We start from the raw sequence: 22,291 nt of genomic DNA, 5'->3' as shown, positions 1-22,291 counted from the left end.
TCACAGGAAAGTCTTTCAACCTGCTGGGTCTCACCCTCAGGGAAAACCGAAACAGGTGACTCTTTCCTCCTGATAGGAGGCCAGTTTGGTCTGGGAAAATCTGGCTGGGGTCTATAATATCTAAGCAGACCCTCCTAAGTGTGTGTGGGGGAAAAGGCACCACACAACCAGGGCAAGAAACAAGAAAACAAGAACTGAAAAAATTCTCCTCTGTTAAACAAAACTTAAGCTAAAGGTCCAGATAAAGCTGAACGGAATGTCAAAGAACAGATAGACAACAAATTCATCCAGCAAGAAAACCCTAGATAAAAGAAGTGAAAGCAATCTCCAGAATAAACTAATTAAAGTAATTATGTGCCCAGACGCCAGCAAAAAATAACAAATCACACTAGGAAAATTGAAGATATGGCCCAGTCAAAGGAACAAACCAACAATTCAAATGACATACAGGGGCTGAAACAATTAATTCAGAATGTACGAACAGACATGGAAAACCTCATCAAAAGCCAAATCAATGAATTGAGGGAGGATATAAAGAAGGCAAGGAAAGAACAAAAAGAAGAAACTGAAAGTCTGAAAAAACAAATCACAGAACTTATGGGAATGAAAGACACAGCAGAAGAGATGAAAAAAACAGTGGAAACCTACAATGGTAGATTTCGAGAGACAGAACATAGGATTTCTGAACTGGAGGACGGAACATCTGAAATTCGACAAGAAACAGAAACTATAGGAAAAAAATGGAAAAATATGAGCAGGGACTCAGGGAACTGAAAGACAATATGAAGCTCATGAATATACATGTTGTGGGTGTCCCAGAAGGAGAAGAGAAGGGAAAAGGAGAAGAAAAACTAATGGAGGAAATTATCACTGAAAATTTCCCAACTCTTATGAAAGACTTAAAATTGCAGATCCAAGAAGTGCAGCGTACCCCAAAGAGAATAGATCCAAATAGACATACTCCAAGACATTTAATAATCAGAATGTCAGAGGTCAAAGAGAAAGAGAGGATCTTGAAAGCATCAAGAGAAAAGCAATCCATCACATACAAGGGAAGCCCAATAAGACTATGCGCAGATCTCTCAGCAGAAACCATGGAGGCGAGAAGACAGTGGGATAATATATTCAAATTATTAAAAGAGAAAAACTGCCAACCAAGAATTCTATGTCCAGCAAAATTGTCCTTCAAAAATGAGGGAGAAATTAAAACATTTTCAGACAAAAAATCACTGAGAGAATTTGTGACCAAGAGACCAGCTCTGCAAGAAATACTAAAGGGAACACTAGAAACAGATACGAAGACAGAAGAGAGAGGTGTGGAGAAGAGTGTAGAAAGGAAGACTATGAGTAAAGGTAAAAAGAAGGAAAATTAGATATGACATATAAAATCCAGAAGGCACAATAGTAGAAGAAAGTACTACTCATGCAGTAATAACACTGAATGTTAATGGATTAAACTCTCCAATCAAAAGACATAGTCTGGCAGAATGGATTAAAAAACAGGACCCATCTATATGCTTTCTGTACTCAAAGGACACGAGGCCAAAGACACAAATGGACATTTACACACCAATGTTTATAGCAGCATTATTAACAATTACCAAGAGATGGAAACAGCCAAAATGTCCATCAACAGACAGTTGGCTAAACAAACTGTGATATATACATAAGATGGAATATTATGCAGCTGTAAGACAGAATAAAGTTATGAAGTATGTAACAACATGAATGGACCTTAAGGACATTATGCTGAGTGTAATTAGCCAGAAACAAAAGGACAAATACTGTATGGTCTCACTGATATGAACTGACATTAGTGAATAAACTTGGAATATTTCCTTGGTAACAGAGACCATCAGGAGATAGAAATAGGGTAAGATATTGGGTAATTGGAGCTGAAGGGATACAGATTGTACAACAGGACTGAATATAAAAACTCAGAAATGGACAGCACAATATTACCTAACTGTAATACAATTATGGTAAAACACTGAATGAAGCTGCATATGAGAATGACAGAGGGAGGAGGGCTGGGGCCTAAATGAAATCACAAAGAAAGATAGACGATAAAGATTGAGATGGTGTAATCTAGGAATGCCTAGAGTGTATAATGATAGTGACTAAACGTACAAATTTAAAAAATGTTTTTGCATGAGGAAGAACAAAAGAATGTCATTACTGCAGTGTGCTGAAAATAGATGGTAATTAATATTTTAAAATTTCAACTTATGTGTGAGACTAAAGCAAAAAATGTTTATTTGGTACAAATCTATACTTTGACTATTGCATCTCCTAATATAACTTATGTGGATAGTTGATTGAACACCTTAAGTATATGGAACTCTGTACAGGACATGAGATTTTGTTGGTTTGTCCAGGTGATGCCCTGATGAATCCCAGAGTGATTTGATCAGTGAGTGGAAAAGTATTTGCAAAGTCCCCTCCGGGGAATAGTGAGAATGGGGGAAAACTCAACTTTCCCAAGTTGAATTCTTGATATTCTCACAAGCAGTGTGGACAACCAAAGCTATAGGCTGAGCCCCCAGTCTTGGGGTTTGTTCATCTGAAACTTAACCCTACAGGGGATAGGTCAAGCCTACTTAAAATTAAGCCTAAGAGTCACCCCCAAGACAACCTATTTTGTTGCTCAGATGTGGCCTCTCTCTCTCCAGCCAACACAACAACTAAACTCACCACCCTCCCCCTGTCTACGTGGGACATGACTACCAGGGGTGTGAATCTTTCTGGCAGCGTGGGACAGAAATCCCAGAATGAGCTGAGATTCAGCATCAAGGGATTGAGAAAAACTCTAGAATGAGCTGAGATCCAGAATCAAGGGATTGAGAAAACCTTCTCCACCAAAAGGAGGAAGAGTGAAATGAGACAAAGTGTCAATTGCTGAGAGATTCCAAACAGAGTCGAGAGGTTATCCTGGAGGTTATTCTTATTCATTGATATCACCTTGTTATCCAAGATGTAATGGAGAGGCTGGAGGGAACTGCCTGAAAATGTAGAGCTGTGTTTCAGTAGCCATGTTTCTTGATAAGGATTGTATAATGATATAGCTTTCACAATGTGACTGTGTGATTGTGAAAACTTGTGTCTGATGCTCCTTTTATCTACTTTGTCAACAGATGAGAGGAACATATGGAATAAAAATAAATGGGGGAACGAATGTTAGATTTAGTTTGAAATGCTAGTGATCAATGAAAGGGATCAGTAAGGGGTATGGCCTGTAAAATTTTTTTTTTTTCTGTTTGTTATATTTTTCTGTTGTCTTTTTATTTCTTTTTCTCAACTGATGCTAATGTTCTGGGAAATGATCATGATGATGAATATGCAACTATGTGATGATATTGTGAATTGCTGAATGTATGTGTTGGGAATGTTTGTTTCTTGTAATTCTTTTAATTAATAAAAATTTTTTTTAAAAATTTAAAAATTTAAAAAAAAAAAAAAATGACAAGAGCCAGAGCCCATGCTGCCAGAGACATTTGGAGATGAACAAGTGCATCCCCAAGGAAGCTTCATGAAACAATAAGCCTGGAGAAAAAGTTAGCAGACCTTCTCATGTTCGCCACGTGCCTTTCCAGTTGAGAGAAAAATCCTGAACCTCAGTGGCCTTTCTTGAGTGAAGGTAACCTCTTTTGGGTGCCTTCATTTGGACATTTTTACAGACTTGCTTTAACTGAACATTTTCTCGGCCTCAGAACTGTAAACTAGCAACTTATTAAATTCCCCTTTTAAAGCCATTTCCCTTTTAAAGCCTTTTAAAGCCATGTATATCGCGTTCTGGCAGCTACCAAACTAGAATAGAGGATGCTCAAGAAGTTACTGAATAATTTCAAAGTCTGCAAAACATCTTGCCAATTAGGATGTGGCAGAGCAGAGTCAGCACAGCAGACCTGATTGCCATCCTGGCAGAGGCCTGTGGGCTGCCTTCGGGGGCCCTGGGAGTTTGGATTTCAGGAGGGCCCCCACCTTACTCTAAATGGCAAGAGGAGCTCAAGGGGTCTAAACTATTTGTCCAAAAAGGGTGGTTTATGTCAAACACCTGCTTTCCTTCTGGGCATTTGGAATTTGGGTATGCGCCAGACAGAGGGGCTGTGTGGTCAGCGTCCAGGTGCTGAGTCTCTGGGAGCTTCTTAGTAGACAGTAAGTCACACATGTGGTCACAATTCATGGTCAGAGGAATAAAGCGCGTTCTGTGCGGCTGCAAGCGAAGAGAACCCTGGAAGCGCATAATTTTGCTTGTAACCTTCCAATGCAGTAACTCTCAGCTGTACTTCTCAGCCATGAGTATGACTATGTGCTGAGTCTGTATGTCCTAGCCAATCACTGAATATGAGGCTGGCCTTGGGGACCCTGACAAAGATCCCTTCACAGATCCTAACAAGGGGTGCTGCAATGCCACATCCTCGACACTGATCAAAAAGCCTTCAAGATACACTGGTCTGCCCAGGAATGGCAGGCAGGGGTGGGGGTGGCAGAGGCCAGGCCTCCTGGGGGGCGCCAGCAGACTAAGGCTTCTCTCTCTCCTCACCATCAGCAACAGTATCTGAATCCAAGGACTGGCAGGGTCAGAAGAATGAAAACCGCTAAGTGAGGAACATGTCAGTTGGAGCCTGGCTACGCAGAGGCACTCTGCAGACCAGCCACACAGGGAGACAAGCTGGATCAGCATCCACACTGTACGCGGGCCTGCTGGGTTGAACAGCAGTGCCTGCAATCAGCCATGTAGGGGGAAGCCCAGAATTCCATGGCACCTGAGCCGCTTGTCCGCAGGGTAGAGACAAGGCTGCATACCCAGCCTCTGGCCGTGCCTGACCCGCTGCCCCCACATCCTGCTCACTTCCCTCAGGATGGGCTGGCCTCTCAGTCCTCGCTAAGTGAGGGGCTGTCCACAAACAGTTTCCACCACTGGCATCCACCTCACTCTCCCTTCAACCCCAACTGTTCTACCAGGCATCACCTCCTCACAGAGGCCTGCCCTGAATGTCCCACCACCTTCATCCTCTGGGCCCAATGACTCGCTCCTATCTCATCACTGCATTCCCAGGCCTCGGATGGCACCTGGCACAGACAGGGCACTGATGCACATCCTAGGATGCATAAATGAACAAGAAAAACACACGTGCCTCCCTGTGCATCACAGGCTCTAGATAGCATCTTGCTCACTCCAGGACCATGGAGGTTGGTGCAGCCCAGGAGGGCAAAGGGGCTGCAACTTTTACTGGCTGGATTAGCCATCCCGTCTCCCTCTCTCGTACATTTTTCCTGCTTGCGAGACCCCCGCCCCCATCCCTAGAAGTCGGCCCCCACTCCTGCACCCCTAGTCTCTCCTGGGCCTTGACCAGTGTGTCTAGAACCAGAGCCACTGCTCCGCTCCCGCCTCCTCTCCTCCACTGAATGTGGACTTGGCCCTTTGAGGGACTGACCCTCTCCTCATGTCCACAAGCCAGAAGCTGGGGTGCCGACAATGCCTTCTCCTGGTTCTTATCCCCACTGCCACCCCTGGCACACAAGCCAAGCAACGTGATCATGACCCTCTGCTGCCAAGTCCCTTCAATAGCTCCTTGAGATTCTACCCCCAAGAGGATAAACCCGACCACATCTGCCTCCTCACATATACCTCCCTCCCCACCCCACTCCCAGAGCAACCACTCCCTCCTAGCAGCTTGTCTTCACCAACTCCCCTCAGGCTCTTGCTTCGGGGCTCAGTCCAGCCCTCCAGAAGGCCTCTGCGGGGCCAACCTGCTGCACATCTCTGTGACCTGCTACACAGGTGCAACCTGGCCAATGCCCTCCTCTCCACGGGGCGGTCAGCTCCGGGTGCCCAGTCCCGGGGACCAGCAATGAAACAGGAACTTAACCATTTACAGTTAACTAAAAGAGCTGAAGCTTTCATACTGCTTTGTCACTGATCCCTGAGGACAGGTCTTTACCCCCCTCCCCGCAGCCCACAGTGGAGTCTTCATTCCCCACTGCCCTGTAGTCAGGGATAGGGGTTCAACTTCCTTCCAAACTGGCAAGAACCTGACCAAGCAGTTCTGTCACAGCTAGAGCATGTGACACCCAGCCTTTCAGGACTGAGCAGCCGTACTCTGCCTTCTCCTGTCCCAGGACACAGCCCACCTCCCTGCACTCAGTCCTCTCCCATCCATCTCCTACCCTGGGCTGCAAGCGCTACCTCAAAGACATGGACTAAGTCACATGTGCGTTTGTTGCTACAGAGCCTGGAATGCTGACATGTAAGAAACAAAACAAAACAATGTTCTCGTCGGAAGAGCAGGGCCCAGACGCCATTAAGGCACACATCTACCTCTCAAATCTCCTCCACACTCTCCTGGTAACAGCACTCCCAGACACTTCATGTGGGGGGGGGGGATCAAGCCAGCACCCCACTGGGTCACACGACTTTGCTACCAAGACCGACTCTGACCCAAAAGAGAACAGGATTGTTAAACTCACAGACAAGCAATGGTTTGTGGCCGCAGCTTGGAAGAGCTGAGCTTCAGTAGGCCAGCAATTTCAACACCTAAGTTCCAGTCGACTGGTTAAAAGTTTTAAGTTTTCATCCCAAACTGAAAACAATCCAAATATCCTTTAACCAACAATTGCATAAACAAATTCAGATACGCCATAGAATGGACTACTAATGGGCAACAAACAGAAATGAGCCACTGATATTTGTAACCACCTGGTTGAATCGCAAATGCATTATGTAGAGTGAGAGAAGCCAGACTCAGGCTGTATCAACAGATTTACACTCAGTTTCATGTACTACAATTCCATTCACATGATAGTCTTGAAAAGGCAAAGCTACAGGGATAGGACACAGACGACTGGTTTCCAGGAGCTACCACTAGGGGGACATGATGGCCCTAAAGGGGCACAGGAGTCTATGGGGTATTACATGACTGACTGTCAGAAAAAAAAAGAAAACATGTAATGGAAACATGTAAGGGTAAAGGGCCTGGTGCATGAGTGGTTCACAGTGGTAGAATTTCTGTACCATGTACCTGACCCCCCGTCCCCCCAAAAAAAGAGTAAAGGGCTATGATACATGTATGCAATGTATGCATCATACTCTTCAATGGTTCAAGAAAAAAAAAGAAAGAAAAATGAGAGCAAGTGATAAAGCAAATGGAGGCAAAAACTGACAATAGATGAACATATATGAAGGGAATTTTGTCTCATTCTTGCCACCTGTTCCTAAGTCAGGCTCGTAAGGAACCCCAAAGGCAGACATGTTTCCAAACCTGGACTTGAAGGCTAATGTTTCTGGATGGACAGAAATGTCACCAGGAAGGGCGAAAATAAAGATGGAAAAGGAGGAAGAATAAAAGAGCACCTTCTGGAGAAGGTGGCTAACAGAGTGACCCTAAGTGGCACCACTGCTTGGCCCCAAAGGCTTCCTGGGAGACCCAGGTCTCTAGCTCCAGCGAATCAAGCAGAAACGTGGTGGGCAAGAAGGAAATGGTTGATATTGAGACTTCACTGGGCTAGGTTCTTCCTTCTCTGAGATAACTGAAAGGAGAGTTTAAGTTCTACTTTCTGACCACCCAAATTCGATTCTGGTATGGTTTTCTCGGGTTCAGTGTTAATATTTAATCTAGTGGAACGTGACTTGAGGTTGGGAATGAGTATACTAATGCTTTCAAAACGTCTGTGGCCTGAAGCTGAAATAACACTGCTTTGGTACGCTTGAGCTTTTTATCAGGGAGTCTGGTGCTATGTTGTCCAATACGGTGGCCAGTGGTCACACATGACTATCAAGTGCTCGAAACGTGGCTTTAATTACAACATAAACACTGGATCCCAAACACTTTGTACAATAACAAAAGCAATAATCATTTTTCCATTATTAATAACTTGCTAAAATGATAACATTTCTGATACATGGCGTTAAATAAAAAACATATTGTTAAATTAAATTCATTTGTTTCTTTTCACTTAAAAAAACAGTGTGGCTATTAGAGAACTTGAAATTAAATACATGGATTGTGTTTGCAGCTCCTGTGTTCCCACTGGACAGCCCTGGTCTATGGCACCAGCCCGGAGCCACCAGCAGGGGGCACTCCTCTGACAGACACTTTTTAGTTCTTCACACCAGAAACGAGGTAGCATTATTTTTTACCACTGGTTACACTATAAATTAAGTCATGGGCTCTTGGTATTTACCAATTACAAAATCCTATTTCTAGTGGAGGGGAACAGGATGCTGAAGGGGACTGGCAAAGGAGAGAACTTTTTCCATGAGAAAACACTTCTCTTGTGCTCACATGGGATTCCCCTGGAGCCCCTCAAAGCAGCACTGCCCACATTTAAACAAGGAACTCACTGAAGGATTCTTAAAGCTGGACTTGATCTTTTCTACTCTAAAACCTTGTGAGAAATAGAAGGCAAGAAAGCCTTCCCTTGAACAGACGCCTGTTCTCTTATCCCACTCCCTCTCGGGTGTCCAGATGCACGGGAACTTGAGAGTCCCCCAAGCCCTAAGCCTGACTCCTCAGGGAGAACACCACGCACTGGGATGGACCTGACTGTCACAGGTAGTGAGCCCGCCTCTCCCTCCTGAGCCTGCCCTGGCTGGGAACAGACACAGGGGTGACCCGTTCAGCCAATGGCCCAGCTTTGGACCAATGTAACTGGAATTGTGAGCCCACACAGGACAGCCAGGCAGGGGGTGGCGCCGTGTCAATGGAATGCATGCCTCCAGACCAAGTTACCCGGCGCCAGTGCTCACCTTGTCCAGGAGCTCCCTGGTCTCCTCAGTCAGAGGGTCGTGGGAGAACATGCAGTCATCACCATTGATGCAGTTCCCAGTCGTGTGGTACAGTTTACAGGGAAAATCACGTTCAAGCGAAAAATTAAGGTCAGTGCCTCAACACATGGAACTCACCTGAGAGGCAGAATTCAACCCCTTTGTTTTGTAAATGAGGAGCCAGATGCCCAGAGAGGTGAGGTGACTGACTCAGGGTTGCACAGTGGGTTGGCAGCAGACCCCAAACCAGACCCTAGTGTTCTGAAGATGCCTGCCCCAGCCCTTCCCACCCCGCCATGCTGGCCTCAGGACTGTGTCCTGGGTGGGACTGGGGAGTTAAATGACTTGTCCAAGGTAATACAGCTAGTTGGGAAAATCTCAGAAAGACAACAGACAACGATGCCTGTAATCTCGAGAGTATATATGCCATCTGCTGAATGGGAACTGCAGGCCCACATCACAGGGCGGATGTGAGGGCTAAATGAGATGGAGACCCACAGGGCTCTGGCTCAGCGCCCAGGAGAGAGGATGCCCAGCGAAGGCTGGCACTGCTACCCAAAAGAAGCAGAGGGACCACTCAAGTTGGGCACCAAAGGATATCATGCATGTAGGGGCAGTTTTCAGCTCTGGCACAGAACCCGGTGATGTAAAACTTGCAGAGTTCACGCTTCTTTGGTAGTTCGATGTCATGGCTAAAATTACAATGGTCACCCTGTAAGAGAAGCAATGAGAAGGTGAGATGGTGGCCCGTGACCAGAAGGATTCCTGCTGGAAAAGGGGAGTGGGCCCAGCAAAGGCAGGCTCATCCACACTGTTTCCACCAACTCTGAAGCTCCGTACGCGGGAGGTGCCAAGTCTACATTCCTCCTGCCTCTGTTTCACTGCCTTCCTTCCCTTCTTTGCACCTCTCCCTTCTCCTCTTTCTTGCACTGCCTTCCTCTCTCTTACCTACTCACACTGTTTTTCACTGCTTGCTTCATGACACCCAGATATAGCTGCTTACTTGGCATCCAGTTTCATGTTTCTTCCTTCCTGACATGGAAGAATGTGCCTAGCTAAAAAAAATATTCCATTGCCTAGCCTCTCTTGTACTCTGACCAATGTGATATAGGGAAAAGTTGCTGGAAAGGACAATACTTCCTGAATAAAAAAATCCCTTCACCCATTTCCCTCCTTCTAGTTCATGGATACGATGCCTATAGGCACAGTAGCCATAATTTGACCACGAGGACAAAAGCCACATGCTTAAAATGGCAGAACACAAAGGAGGAAGGAGCCTGGGTCCTGTAAGGTGCCCCAGCCCACTGCACAAGTCCTGTACTGCCCAATCCAGCTCCCAGACTCCTTGTTCTAAGAGACAAATGTCCATGCATTCAAGTCAGTGGAGATGAGTCGTCCAGTATTTTCAGTAGAACACAATCTGGAACAAACAATACCTAGGTGGAATCAAAGTTTGTGTTTTCAATTCCTCTTCATTTATTCATTCATACAAATGACTTAATATTGCTATGAACTAACAACAAAAATGGTAGTCCATACCCATTTATCCTTATTCATTCTTCTTTGCCCATGTATACTCTAAGTTTCTAAGAAAACATGCACTGTGACTATAAGGAATATTTGTATGAAACACATAGTTTTTTCTCAGACAGATGTATGGGTACATACTCCTGGAGTCACGTTTGCATTATCTGTCCAGTGCCTTTATACTGAAACAAAAAGTTGACTGGTTAATCCCACTTCCAGGTATACACTCAAAAGAATCGAAAGCAGGGATTTGAACAAATATTTGCACACTGATGTTCACAATGGCATTATTCTCAACTGCCAAAAGACAAAAGCAATCCAAGTGTCTAATCAACAGAAGCAAAATGTAGTCTAGCCATGCAATGGAATATTGTTGTGAAAAGGAAGTAAAAAGTTCTGATACAGGCAATAACATGGATGAACCTTGAAGACATACATCATGTTGAATGAAATGAGCCAGACCAAAAAAAAAGGACAAATATTTTATGATTTCACTGATATGAAATAATTAGAATAAGCAAATTCCTAGAGTCATTTCCTAGAATACAGGTTTATCAGGGGCTGGAAAGAGGGAGGTAAAGATGAACTGATACAGAATTTCTGTTGGGAATTATAGAAAGGTTCTGGTCATAGATGATAGTGATGGTACCAATATTATAACTATAAGTAACACCATTTAATTACAGATATGAATGTGATTAAAGGGGAAATTTTAGGTTATATATATGTTACTAAAATAAAAATTAAAAAAAAAACTTTTAACCCGGGGGGAAAAAAAGACATTATTGGGACAACAATTGGGAAAAATTGGAATATGAACTATACACTTCACATCAATGTTAAATTTCTTGAACTTGACAGCTGTAGTTAAGGTGACTGCACAGCAAGGGTCCTGGTTCTCAGGGAATGTATTAGTGGAAGTGAGTGCTAAATGTGAGAGGAGCATGATGTCTGCAACCTACTCTCAGATGTTTAGATGATACATAGGCAGGTAGGTAGGTAGGTAGGTAAAATAGGCAGGAAGGTAGACAGAAAGAATGAATGATATACTAAATATTACAAAACACTAACAGTTGGTAAATATGGGTATCTGGGTGAGAGAGCATGTTGGAATTCTATATGTTGTTTTTATATTATTTTTGCAACTTTCTTGTAAGTTTGAAGTTATTTCAAAATAAAAAGCTAGAAAAAAAGGCTGGCTGGACTAATCCTGGCTCATGTGTGTTTCCCTCAGAACTCTGTGGTCACTGGCTCATCCTGCAGCACTGAACTCTGCTGTCAAGTCTGAGGTCAAACTGATAACCCCCTTTCCTACTGAGATGACTTCTCCAATCTTCAAATCCAATAACTTAGCCAAGGTATATCACATCTTTGCATTAGCATCAACAATGATAAATATATTTGAGGCCACATGGGTTGAAAGTTTTGGCCAAAAAATAAAATAAAAACGAGCCAACCAAAAACCCACATGTGGCCTCTTTCTCTGTATCCCTGTCCTTCTGAGAACTAATAAAGACTCTAGAACCCATGGGTATCTTGGGTACCACTGAGTGGCTCCAGGAACAAGGACTATCAGACAATCACTGCCACCCTACCCGAGCAGTGTGAAGTTAGTGCGACCTCCAGAACGTTTCTGGAGAAGCCAAGTGTCCTGTGGGATTTCCTGCCTTACTGTCATCACCAAGGCGCTCTAAATGGCCCCTTACCCATGTGCACCGCCCTTCCACGAAGTATTTACAGATGACTTTGCCTTTCTTGTCAGACTGCTGGTGGGGCTTATCATGGTCACTCCTCCGGTAGTTTCCGCCGCCGTCCTGGTGGGAACACAGAGTCTGGATGTAAAGGGGAATGAAAGGGAGGGGAGGGGAAAGGCCTTTGTAGACCAGGAGGAGAAAGGCTCTAGGGGAACGAAATTTAATGGAGATCTTGATGGAGAGGGATGAGCATGCACTTGGTCAAGGGTCTTTATGTAACAGAAATGTTTACTGGCCGGTTATGGCAAACGCCAAGGCTGTGGGTAGGGTTTCAGCCCTGTGCTACACAGTCCTGGCACTCTTACAGAAAAGTCTCTGGCTCTTCGAGCTGTTGGTGACTGGAAATTTGTGTTCCACACACCTTGGCAGGAAACACCTAACTCCTAAAGGAGAGAGCATGTGCCATCTTGTGAAACTCTTCAGGGCCAACTGGAAGGGTGGCCTAGAACCTTTCTAACCACAGGGACTCATTCTCAACAAGTACAGATGCTGCCAAAGATGTGGCTTTAAAAACAGAGGGTCTCACTGGCAGCAGCTCCCCTGGAGGGATGATCAATACTGAGTGTCCCTGTAAAGAGAGGCTGCTGGGAGCAGGGGCAGGATCAACTCACAGGACAAGTCATTAAAGAAAAAATTATCCAAAAATCAGAAGGAAAGAGTCAACTTACACCCATGTCTTCATCATAGAAGTCTTCATCATCATTCATTCCACCCTTGTTCATCCCTCCTCGATTCCCGCCTCGACCACGGCCCCGGCCCATCCCTTTCCCTCGACCTCGGGACCCCCGGCCACGGCCTCTACTCAAACCTGCAGAGCAAAGAGACAGCATCAGCCTGTGGACCCTCCCCTGGCCCCAAGTCCAGCAGCACCCAGGAGCTCCACCAAGCATGCACCTCCTTGGCCCCTGCCCACCTCGTCCTCGGCCATCCTTGGACCGGCGGTACTGGTTCAGCTCCTTGGAATACTCATCATAATCCTCATCTCCCATTGGCTCCTCACTTTCTCCATACTGGAATTCCAGAAAGAAGGAGGGAGCAAGAAAGTGTCATAGAGAGAACAATTACTTCAAAATGTTCCTAACTGGATCTAATTCTACATTCTGCCTCGTTCTCCTTTTTCACAATCTCAGGACAAAACTAACTTCAGATTCTAAAAGGCAGGTAGTCAACCTAGAGACTCACACCACAACCCCAATACTGTTAGACTCACACTAACCCTCTCCTTTCCCATGCACCCTCCTCATTCTTAGAAACTCCCACCTAATCAGGCATATCAACTATAGCCCTGTTGAACCTCCTTGACCACTGTGTGGCTGGAGGAGAATGAGTGGCACACTGTGGAATGAGCAGGGGACACGGAGCAGTGTGTGGGGAATGTGCCTACTGGGGTACAGGTGGGGGTGGGTGAATGAGCATGCACCTGACTGTAAAGGCACAAAATACTTCTAGAGGACACTTGGGAAACTTGTCTCCAGAGATTGGAACGGAGTAGTAAGAAGACAGTAGTGGAAAGAAGAATTCTTCACTGTCCACTCTTTTGTACCTTTTCAAAATTATTATTATTATTATTTTTTTACATGGGCAGGTACCAGGAACTGAACCTGGGTCTCCAATATGGCAGGTGAGAACTCTGCCCCGAGCCACCGTTGCCCACCCACCTTTTCAATTTTGAACCAAATTAAGACTTGGTAATATTTTAAATACAAATAAGACTGCTGTCCAATGCTTCCCTTCCTTCCAGATGTCCTCGTGTCTCTGTACCTTTGTCTCACAGGCCTCCTGCCTAGCACCACAGCCTAGAGTACCCATCCACCCACTGCCCCAAGGGTGGAGGGCACCTCACCTCCATATCCTCTTCGTAAAAGTCCTCCTCGTCTTCCGGGTGGTCTCCTCCCACGGAGCCTCTGCCCCTGCCTCGACTGCCTCTGCCCAGACCTCGGCCTCGTGAGCCCCCACGGCCTCCTCGGCCCCTGTAGCCCCTGCCACGGCCTCGGCTCCCTGCACAGGGATTTGGAAAGGTCGGGGGAGGGGCGGAAGTTAGCCCAAGTTTTTGCCCTGAGGTCAGTCACTACATGATCCTGCTCTCCACAAAATCTTCCCCAGCATCCCAGACAAACTAACAGTCCCCTCAGGAGGGGGCCCTTGGCATTCTGGATGCAGGCCTACTAGAGACACCACCTCACTTTCTCATGGGATCACCAGCCACAGGGCAACCAAGCATTGGAAACATGGCTGATCCAAACTGAGACATGCTATACGTGTAAAACACACAGCGGGTTTCAAAGATTTATCACCAAAAAAATTCTGTACTTCATCAACAATGTTTTTACTTACTGAATGCTAAAATCCTAAGATTTTGAATATGTCATGTTATACAAAATATACACTCTTAAAAGTAATACTAATTTTACTAGTTCCTTTTTATTTTCTTAATGTGGTCACCAGAAAATTGGAAACTATAAGATGGTTAGCAGAGCAGTTCATCAGATAGCACTGGTCTAGAAGTTCCCCAAAGAACCACCCCACAGAGGTGTACAAGAAAGACTGCTAAATGAATGAATGAATGACCACTCAAACATCAAGCTAGGCCCTACGCAGGAGTTACAAGCTCCCAGAGTAGAACCACTGGGCTGGAAAGTTTTGGAATCCCCCTCAGGCTGGCATGTCTTTCTGAAAGGAAACGGTTCTCAGGTCAGGCTGGGTTGCCACCTGTCTCCAGTGCTCTGGCACCCTCCCCCACCATTCTTCCAGCTGCCAAAGTTCAAAGTTCAGAGGCGTGGAAGGTACACGGGCTACAGTCACACCTGGTCAGGTGACAGGAGCTGGGAGGATGAGGGGGCAGGTAGAGAGGGCTCCAGATCAGGGAGAAGCTGTTCCTTCCCTTCTCCTCCGCAGCTGACCAGGAAGTGAGTTTAAAAATACATCCCTAGAGTCCCACTGGCCTCCCTCACACCAGCCTGGCCTCAGCACAGGACCCTCCTCCCCGGCCCCTACATGGCTAATTTGGGTCTCCCCGTGCCACAAGTGTGCAGCTCCCTGCCCTCCTCCTTGGTGGCACTTGTCTCACCCTAGATGACTGCCCATCTCTCCCACTGAACTTGAGGCTCTGGGAGCCCAAGGTGACCTACCTGGTCTTATTCTGCACTGCATCCCCAGCCCCTGACTTAGAACCCACTTGCCGCACCTCAGGCCTGGCCCCACATTCCGGTCAGACGTCTGGGGCACTCACCTCGGCCACGGCTGCTGCCCTCCTTGGCACGCCGGTACTGGTTCAGCTCTTTGGCAAAATCATCATAATCTTCCTTGCCCAGGTCCTCTTCCTCGTCCCCCTCGTACTCCCCGTACTGCTCATTCTCATAGTCTTCATACACACTATAGCCTTTGCTATCCATCTTAGAATAGGCCTTCTTGGGCAGGGGCGCTGAGTGTGATGGGGGATACTGCTGGTGCGACTGCCAGTCCCAGAGAGAAACAGGGAGAAGAGGCGTAAGCCAGCCCCTCCTGTCAGTATCCCCAAGACCTCCGCTGGTTCCTGAACCCATGTCTCAGTCTGGGGGTCTCTGTGCTTATTCTACCCTGACAAGGCAGAAAGGACTAAGACATCAAAGAATACTGAGAAACCTGACCCCATGAACCCCAAATAAGTGTTAAGAAGAAGAGGGGCATTCCCCAGAGACAGACAACACACACTGGGGAGGGGCCTGGCAGGCTCAAGGGGTGCTCCTGGGGTCCTTGAAATTCGACTAATGACTGCTTGGCAACCATAGAGGAGGCTGTTTCAAAGGAAGCTTTTCAAAATATGCTAGTGCCAAGTGGTATGGGATGAAGCTTAATACATATATATTTAAAAAATACGCGCATACACACACACACAACCAAGCAGATCTCAAAAAGCCTCAACACCAAACCTTCCTGGCAACGTGGGACAGAAATCCTAGAATGAGCTGGGACTCAGCATCAAGGGATTGAGAAAACCTTCTCGACCAAAAGGGGGAAGAGAGAAATGAGACAAAATAAAGTGTCAGTGACTGAGAGATTTTCAAACAGAGTCAAGAGGTTATCCTGGAGGTATTCTTATGCATTATATAGATATCACCTTTTTAGTTACGGTATATTAGAGAGGCTGGAGGGAACTGCCTGAAACTGCAGTGCTGTGTTACAGTAGTCATGTTTCTCAAAGATGACTGTATAATGATACAGCTTTCACAATGTGACAGCGTGACTGTGAAAACCTTGTGTCTGATGCTCCTTTTATCTACAGATGAGTAAAACATATGGATTAAAAATAAATAAATAATAGAGGGAACAAATGTTAAAATAAATTTAGTAGACTGAAATGCTAGAGATCAATGAAAGGAGGTGGTAAGGGGTATAGAAAAAAAATATGGGAAACAAAGGCTAAAATATATTGGGTAGATGGAAATACTAGCAGTCAATGAGGGGGGGGCTAAGGAGTATGGTATGAGTTTTTTTCTTTTTATTTCTTTTTCTGAATGATGCAAATGTTCTAAGAAATGATCATGGTGACGAATATTCAACTATGTGATGATATGTGAGTTATTGATTATATACCAAGAATGGAATGATCATATGGTAAGAATGTTCGTGTTTGTATGTTGTTATGTTTAAAATAAAAAAATTAAAAACAAACAAAACAAAACAAAAAAGTCTCAACACCTATTTCAAAATCAAGTGAACAATGCTCCCTCTATCCCCATCAACCTCAACCACAATATCCTTTAATGAAGAATCTACAATGCTGGATGATGCTGAGTCACAGGATACCTTTTTAAGCTTCTAATTTAAAAAACATTTATTTATTCAAACTTGAAAATCCAAGTTGATGGTATGGTGACTGTTAGCAGAGTGAGACTCCAGGAAGCCCTGGGAGATGTGGCAAAAAAACTGTATTCAAACTCACAAATTTAAACGTTATGCTCAAGCTCAGAGGTATAATGGGATGTGTATTTAACTTCTCATTACATGACATTTGAAATAGTCTACTCGCGTGGCCATTTCATTTTCTTGCCAATTTTCCACAAAAGGTCATTTCTGAACTACTGGAAAAACAGTCAGCTCTGACGTGAATGAGTCAGCCTCTTTCTCTGAGACACATGTGAGTCCTGCCAAGGCCACAGGGAAGAGGCAGCAGAGAGAAGGCAGATGAGCAGGGCTCAAGGAGAGCGACCCAACCTGAGGTTAACACCCAGTTCCTCCACTCCAGAGCTGGGCAACCCTATCGGAATGTTCTAAATCTCAGTTTCCTCACCTGTAAGATGGGCATAAAAACACCTAGACAGCGAGGAGACAAGAAACCCCATGCACATGTCACCACACAAAGATGTCCACCCAATAGTCAGTGTTCAATAACCGTTGGCATTTGGCATTTGCCTACTCTCGCAGCCCATACAGACAGGGCCAGACGCCAGCCATTACTCACAGGAGCATATGGGGGGCTGTACTCTCGGTACTTGCGATGCCCCTTCTCGCTAGGGCTGAAGTCGGAGTCCTCAGAGAAGTCAGAGAAATCATCGCTGGAAGAAGCATGGCGCTGAAACGACAAGGCAAGTGGAAAGTGATTTTGTTACTCTGGCAGCATCAGCCCCAGAACAAACCCTGCCAGAAAGTGCCAGAAGGGCTCTAGGCTCCATCTGAAACACCCTGCCTGGGGGTACTTACTGGTAATGGAGCACAAGCTGCCACTTCTTTAAAAACAAAGTCTTCAACCAATTTGGGGAAGAAAAACACAGTACTGCTGTTGAGGGCCCTCTGGGGCTGAAAAGTTGAGCCTAGCCCTGGGGCTCGTAGCCAGGCTCGAGGCCAGAGAGTGGCCGCCTCAGTGAACCCTCCCAGACTTACTTTGTGCTTGGATTTCCTCCTCTTCTTTGACCGCCTCTTCTCCTTCTCCCGCTCTTTCTTCCGTTTCCGCTTCAGCCTCCTGTGAGCCTTCTCCTCATCCGAGTCGCTGTGATGCTTCTCCCCCTTCTCCTTCCGGCTCCTCTCCGGCCCTCCCGAGGTGTCCTGGGTCTCCTCAGCCCCGTCATCTTCAAGTTCACCTTCCTCCAACTCACCATCTTCCCTACAAACCAACCCCAAGGCCAGCATGAGTGTGGCGCGCATACGGAGCCCACCCGATGGCTCTGGTCTGGCTGATGGCAATGGGGCTGTGAGCACAGCGAGATGCCAGGAGAAACACTGAGAGACGTGGGGTGCCATTTCTTATGCTATCCTTTGTCCTTCCCCCAAAAGGACGGTGTCTGCTCTGGCCTAACTGGACAGGGTTTGGGGTGGGATGGGGGATGTATAGTGAGCTGCCAGCATTCAATGAAGTTGCTGCCACTAACATGGGAGCAAATGCAAACCGGTGTTTCCCAAAGTGTGTTCCCCAGGACTAATGTTCTCAGAAAGAGGAGAGCAAATCAGTTCTGTGGTCAAATGTGTTTAAGGAATCCCCACCTTGGGGATTCACAATGTTTAATGCTGTAAGAGAAGTTACGAGAAGTCCTGCTGTAAAGAAAGCCATGCAGCTCTGCTTTAGAGCATTTCTGAAACTCACTTGACCACAGAAACTTCAACTGTCAGGGAATAGCGAGTAGCTTCCCTCCGAGCAGCCTGGGGTCTGCCTGCTCAGTTGGGTGTGGGTTCCCCCTGGGGGCTGATGATAGTGATTGTGGACAGTGGACAGAGAGCCCAGATTCTGAAGCAGCAGTGACCAGGCTTCAGCCTCCAGGTTTTGAGGTCTGACCCACCCTGTTGGTTCCCCACTGCTGGGCCGCAGGCAGGGTAACTGAGAGGCTAGAGAATGGGGGAAGGTGTGGGGAAGGGCTCCCAGCCCCAGGCCTCTCCTAGGGTGCGCACATGCAACTGTCAGAGCCACCTCACCCACTGCAGACCCTCCTTTCTCTCCCATCTCTAACCTGCTCACCTCTTGGCATCCTGGGGAGGGGATAAAGAGGATATATGGGGTGAAGGAAGGAGCAGCTGGGTAAAGAATCAAGTTTTTGAGCCAAACCCACAGAAACAGTTCTCACAAGTACAGGAGCTGGTTGAAAACAACATTCCTCACGAATGACCATGGGGAGGTGTATGAGACCAGAAAAATCCCTCCCAGCGCAATTAACTGGGGCGGCACAGAGACTAACAGGAGTCCATGACCAAAAGGTTAACCACAAAGGAAACTGAGCTCAGCAGAAAAGCCCTAGGCCACTTAGACAGGAGGGAGGTCAGGGGCGAATACCAGCTAATTAGGCAAGGCTGGCCCCAGGCGTCCCCGAAGGTTCTAAGGGGCTTTGTGGGAAAACAACCACCCAACTCCCTCTCTATCTCGGAGAACCCTCCACAGCCCTTCCACTTGAGTTGCTCCTTTGTCCGCCTCAGTGTGGCTCGCCTGACATCAAGGGGACCTGAGCGAGGGACTTTTCTCTGAACTCCCCAATTCCAAAGGAATGACTTAAAACCCAAGTAACTGAGCCCCCACCCTACCCCATTCCCCACCCCCGCTCCCCGGACACCCCAGGTGAAGGTCAAGGACAGCTCTCAAAACACAAAATGCAGAGCACAACACTCTTTCTGGTTTTCAAAGGGAAATGATTCAAAGAGGTGGCAGATTTGTGCCTTCTGTTGTTTCCCGTGAACTGCTAGGGTGCCATGGGCCGGCCTGCAGGGGAGGGGCCAGACAAGCATTCTTGGTGAGTGAGCCACCTTCCCTTCCGGCTTGGGTGAGGTCTGCTGAACAGGCGGGGAGCAAAGCTCCTCCTGGAGGGAGGCCACATGGTCAGGAAGGCCTCACCCAAATTAAAAGAAACTCCTGACCGGGGAAACTGGTTCTGTGGCACTCACCCACCCGAGGGAGAAGCTGTTTTTCACTGACATAGCAAACTTCCGGCTGCCCAGACTTGCAAACAGCCCTAGGAGAATGGTTACTGGAGCAAACCCGACAGTGCATTTCAGATGGGAACACCGTGGGCAGCCCAGGCCACCACGCCTCAGGAGAAATGCAGGGAGGGGCAGACAGACAGACACACCAACAGACATAATGGAGCTGGGAAGGCTCCCAGCTGGGAAGACTGGAGGGGGAGAGGCTGGCACTTCATGAAGAAAAGCTAAAAAGTACCTCACCTCCAACTCTAGGGTCTGAAAAGGAGAGAGCTGAAAGGGGACACAGGAGTAAAGTCCACGAATTCCCAGCGCAGGGGTTAAGGATCTCCAGGCAGCCCCTCAGGAGTCAGGAGCGGCCTGACTCCCCCCCCCCCCCCCCCCCCCCGCCCCAGAAGCTGAGATTATAGAAAATAAAGCTCAAGATATGATTAGCAAAAGACCCTACTGGAATCCAGAAAGGCCTGTCAGAGCTGGAAGGGACACAGAGAAAGCATCAATGAGGAAATGAAAGGGAGAGAAGTGAAAGGACTTGGCTGGCAAGGTCACACAACAATGGGGGCAGAAAACAGACCCATTCCCTGATCCCAGCCCAGGGTGGGGGAGGATGGACAGGAAGGGGAGACCACTCCTTTTCCACCTAGGAGATGACCACACGCCGAGGTGGACACCCCTGTCAGCCCCACTCTGTACCCAAGGCCACTGAGGCCCGAGAGGTTAAGGGACCTGTGTGAAGTGTCCCGAGCCCCAACTTTTTCTTGAGCCCCTGCTCTGAGCCAGGTGTTCTACCACATTTTCCCCTTAAGAAGAAGATAAAAATGACAAACTTAGTCCACAAAGCAGCCTCCATGATAAATATGCCCAGGTCAGCTGAACCAAGGCTGGACGGAACACTGATACCCCCTCACTTCTGCCCTCTCATGGGCTAGGAAGCTGCGAGGACATGGCAGGTAGATGTCTTGCCTGAAGTTGGCTTAGGCAGCCAGCCCTGCCCCAAGGCCACACACCGACCTGGATGAAAGCACAGTCTGCTCCACATCCGACACCCTGGGACCAAAGGGCAGAACATTAACCAAGGAGTTCCACGAGCTTTACCTGCCTTCGAGGATGAGTCTAGAAGGAAACCTTTTCATTCCAGAGCACATACCAAGGCAGGGAAGTATAGCTTTCAAAAGTATCCTTAAAGACTTTGAGCCAAGAGGGATTCACTGCACTACCCGCCCCGCCACCCCAGGCACACCAGGAAGGCTTGCTGAGACTCTACAGTACAACTTCTCACAAAGCGGGCACTGAGGACTCAGAACCTTGTTTCCCTAGAGTTGGGAGAGGCTGAAAAAATAAACAGGATAAAGAAGAAATTGCTGGTAGATTTATGAAGGCAAAAGGGGATGCTGAAGGGGGCGCTCGATGGTGGCCCCTGCCTGCCCACTGTGGGTTCTCAGGGCTGTGCAACATGCTGGTCTGACCTCTGCCCATGACCACCTTCCTCAGGGGGTGCTCTCTGATGCAGAGATGCACCCCCTGCCCCAGCTAAATGTGTTTCCCGAATACAGGGTCTTAGCTATTTTCTCCAGACTCTGTTTAACAAAGGGAAAAAAAAATCTACTGGGACAGAGGATGGGAAGCCTGTGGGCCAGACACTACCACACAATGGCAGGCTCCACAAAACAGCAACTAGGTTTAAGCAGGGCCACTTAACACACTGCCAGCAAAATCCATGTCAAAGTGGATTAAATACCGGAGGGAGCATGCTTAATAGACTGTGACATAATCCCCCAAGAAAAGTGGGGGAAGCCCCAATGCGCTAATCATTAAATCTCGACCTGCCCAACCCTCTTGAGACAGGCATGTAGAAGAAAACCCAGCTGCCAGATTGGGCAGAGAGTGCTTTATTTCCAGGGACTGGCCTGGCAAGGCCCTGGAAGGGCTGCCAAATTCAACCAGCCAGTCATCAGAGGTAAGAACCAACCCCGTTTGGATAGCAACTTGGCCCCCAGAGGAATGGAAAGAGGTCTTGCCTAGAGGACCAGAGTTGGTTCGGCCTTGTGCCTATGGACTGTTTCCAGGGCATTTAAGTTTCTGTTTTCAGAGGTAGTGGTAGCCCCTGGGCTCCTCCACTTGAGTCAAAGCATGGTTACAGATGTCCATTCTAAGGCTACCAGGCCAACTCCACAGGTACAGAGATATGTTGCGTTCATCATGTACCATGGGATCAGCAAAAACGGTACTTGGTAAAGAAACCTCAAGTCCCCGAAGTAGGTAAGCACCATGCGCCACGTTACAAATTTGGGCATCATGCTTCTTTCTCCCTTCCTACAGAACAACCTAACAGTCAGCGCTGCCCACTGCATGCCTGTGTGCTCTTAGT

At 47.1% G+C, this 22,291-nt stretch overlaps 1 protein-coding gene across 6 annotated transcripts in view; it reads right to left on the bottom strand.

The window, feature by feature from the left end:
• ZC3H4 (zinc finger CCCH-type containing 4) overlaps nt 1-22,291 on the bottom strand; it is a 47,952-nt gene that overhangs the window by 13,988 nt on the left and 11,673 nt on the right. For all 6 annotated transcript variants that reach the window (XM_077131342.1, XM_077131344.1, XM_077131343.1 and 3 more), the window contains 9 exons: nt 17,908-18,127; nt 17,489-17,599; nt 15,278-15,500; nt 13,892-14,046; nt 12,962-13,058; nt 12,717-12,856; nt 12,001-12,108; nt 9,368-9,479; nt 8,750-8,859 (listed from right to left, as the gene is read on the bottom strand). In XM_077131342.1, coding sequence (XP_076987457.1) covers nt 8,750-8,859; nt 9,368-9,479; nt 12,001-12,108; nt 12,717-12,856; nt 12,962-13,058; nt 13,892-14,046; nt 15,278-15,500; nt 17,489-17,599; nt 17,908-18,127 — 1,276 coding nt within the window. The remainder of the gene's footprint in view (nt 1-8,749; nt 8,860-9,367; nt 9,480-12,000; nt 12,109-12,716; nt 12,857-12,961; nt 13,059-13,891; nt 14,047-15,277; nt 15,501-17,488; nt 17,600-17,907; nt 18,128-22,291) is intronic.

Source organism: Tamandua tetradactyla, chromosome 16, assembly GCF_023851605.1.
Source record: "Tamandua tetradactyla isolate mTamTet1 chromosome 16, mTamTet1.pri, whole genome shotgun sequence".
NCBI classification, from domain to species: Eukaryota; Metazoa; Chordata; class Mammalia; order Pilosa; family Myrmecophagidae; genus Tamandua; species Tamandua tetradactyla.
This window is presented reverse-complemented; position numbering and strand designations above follow the sequence as displayed.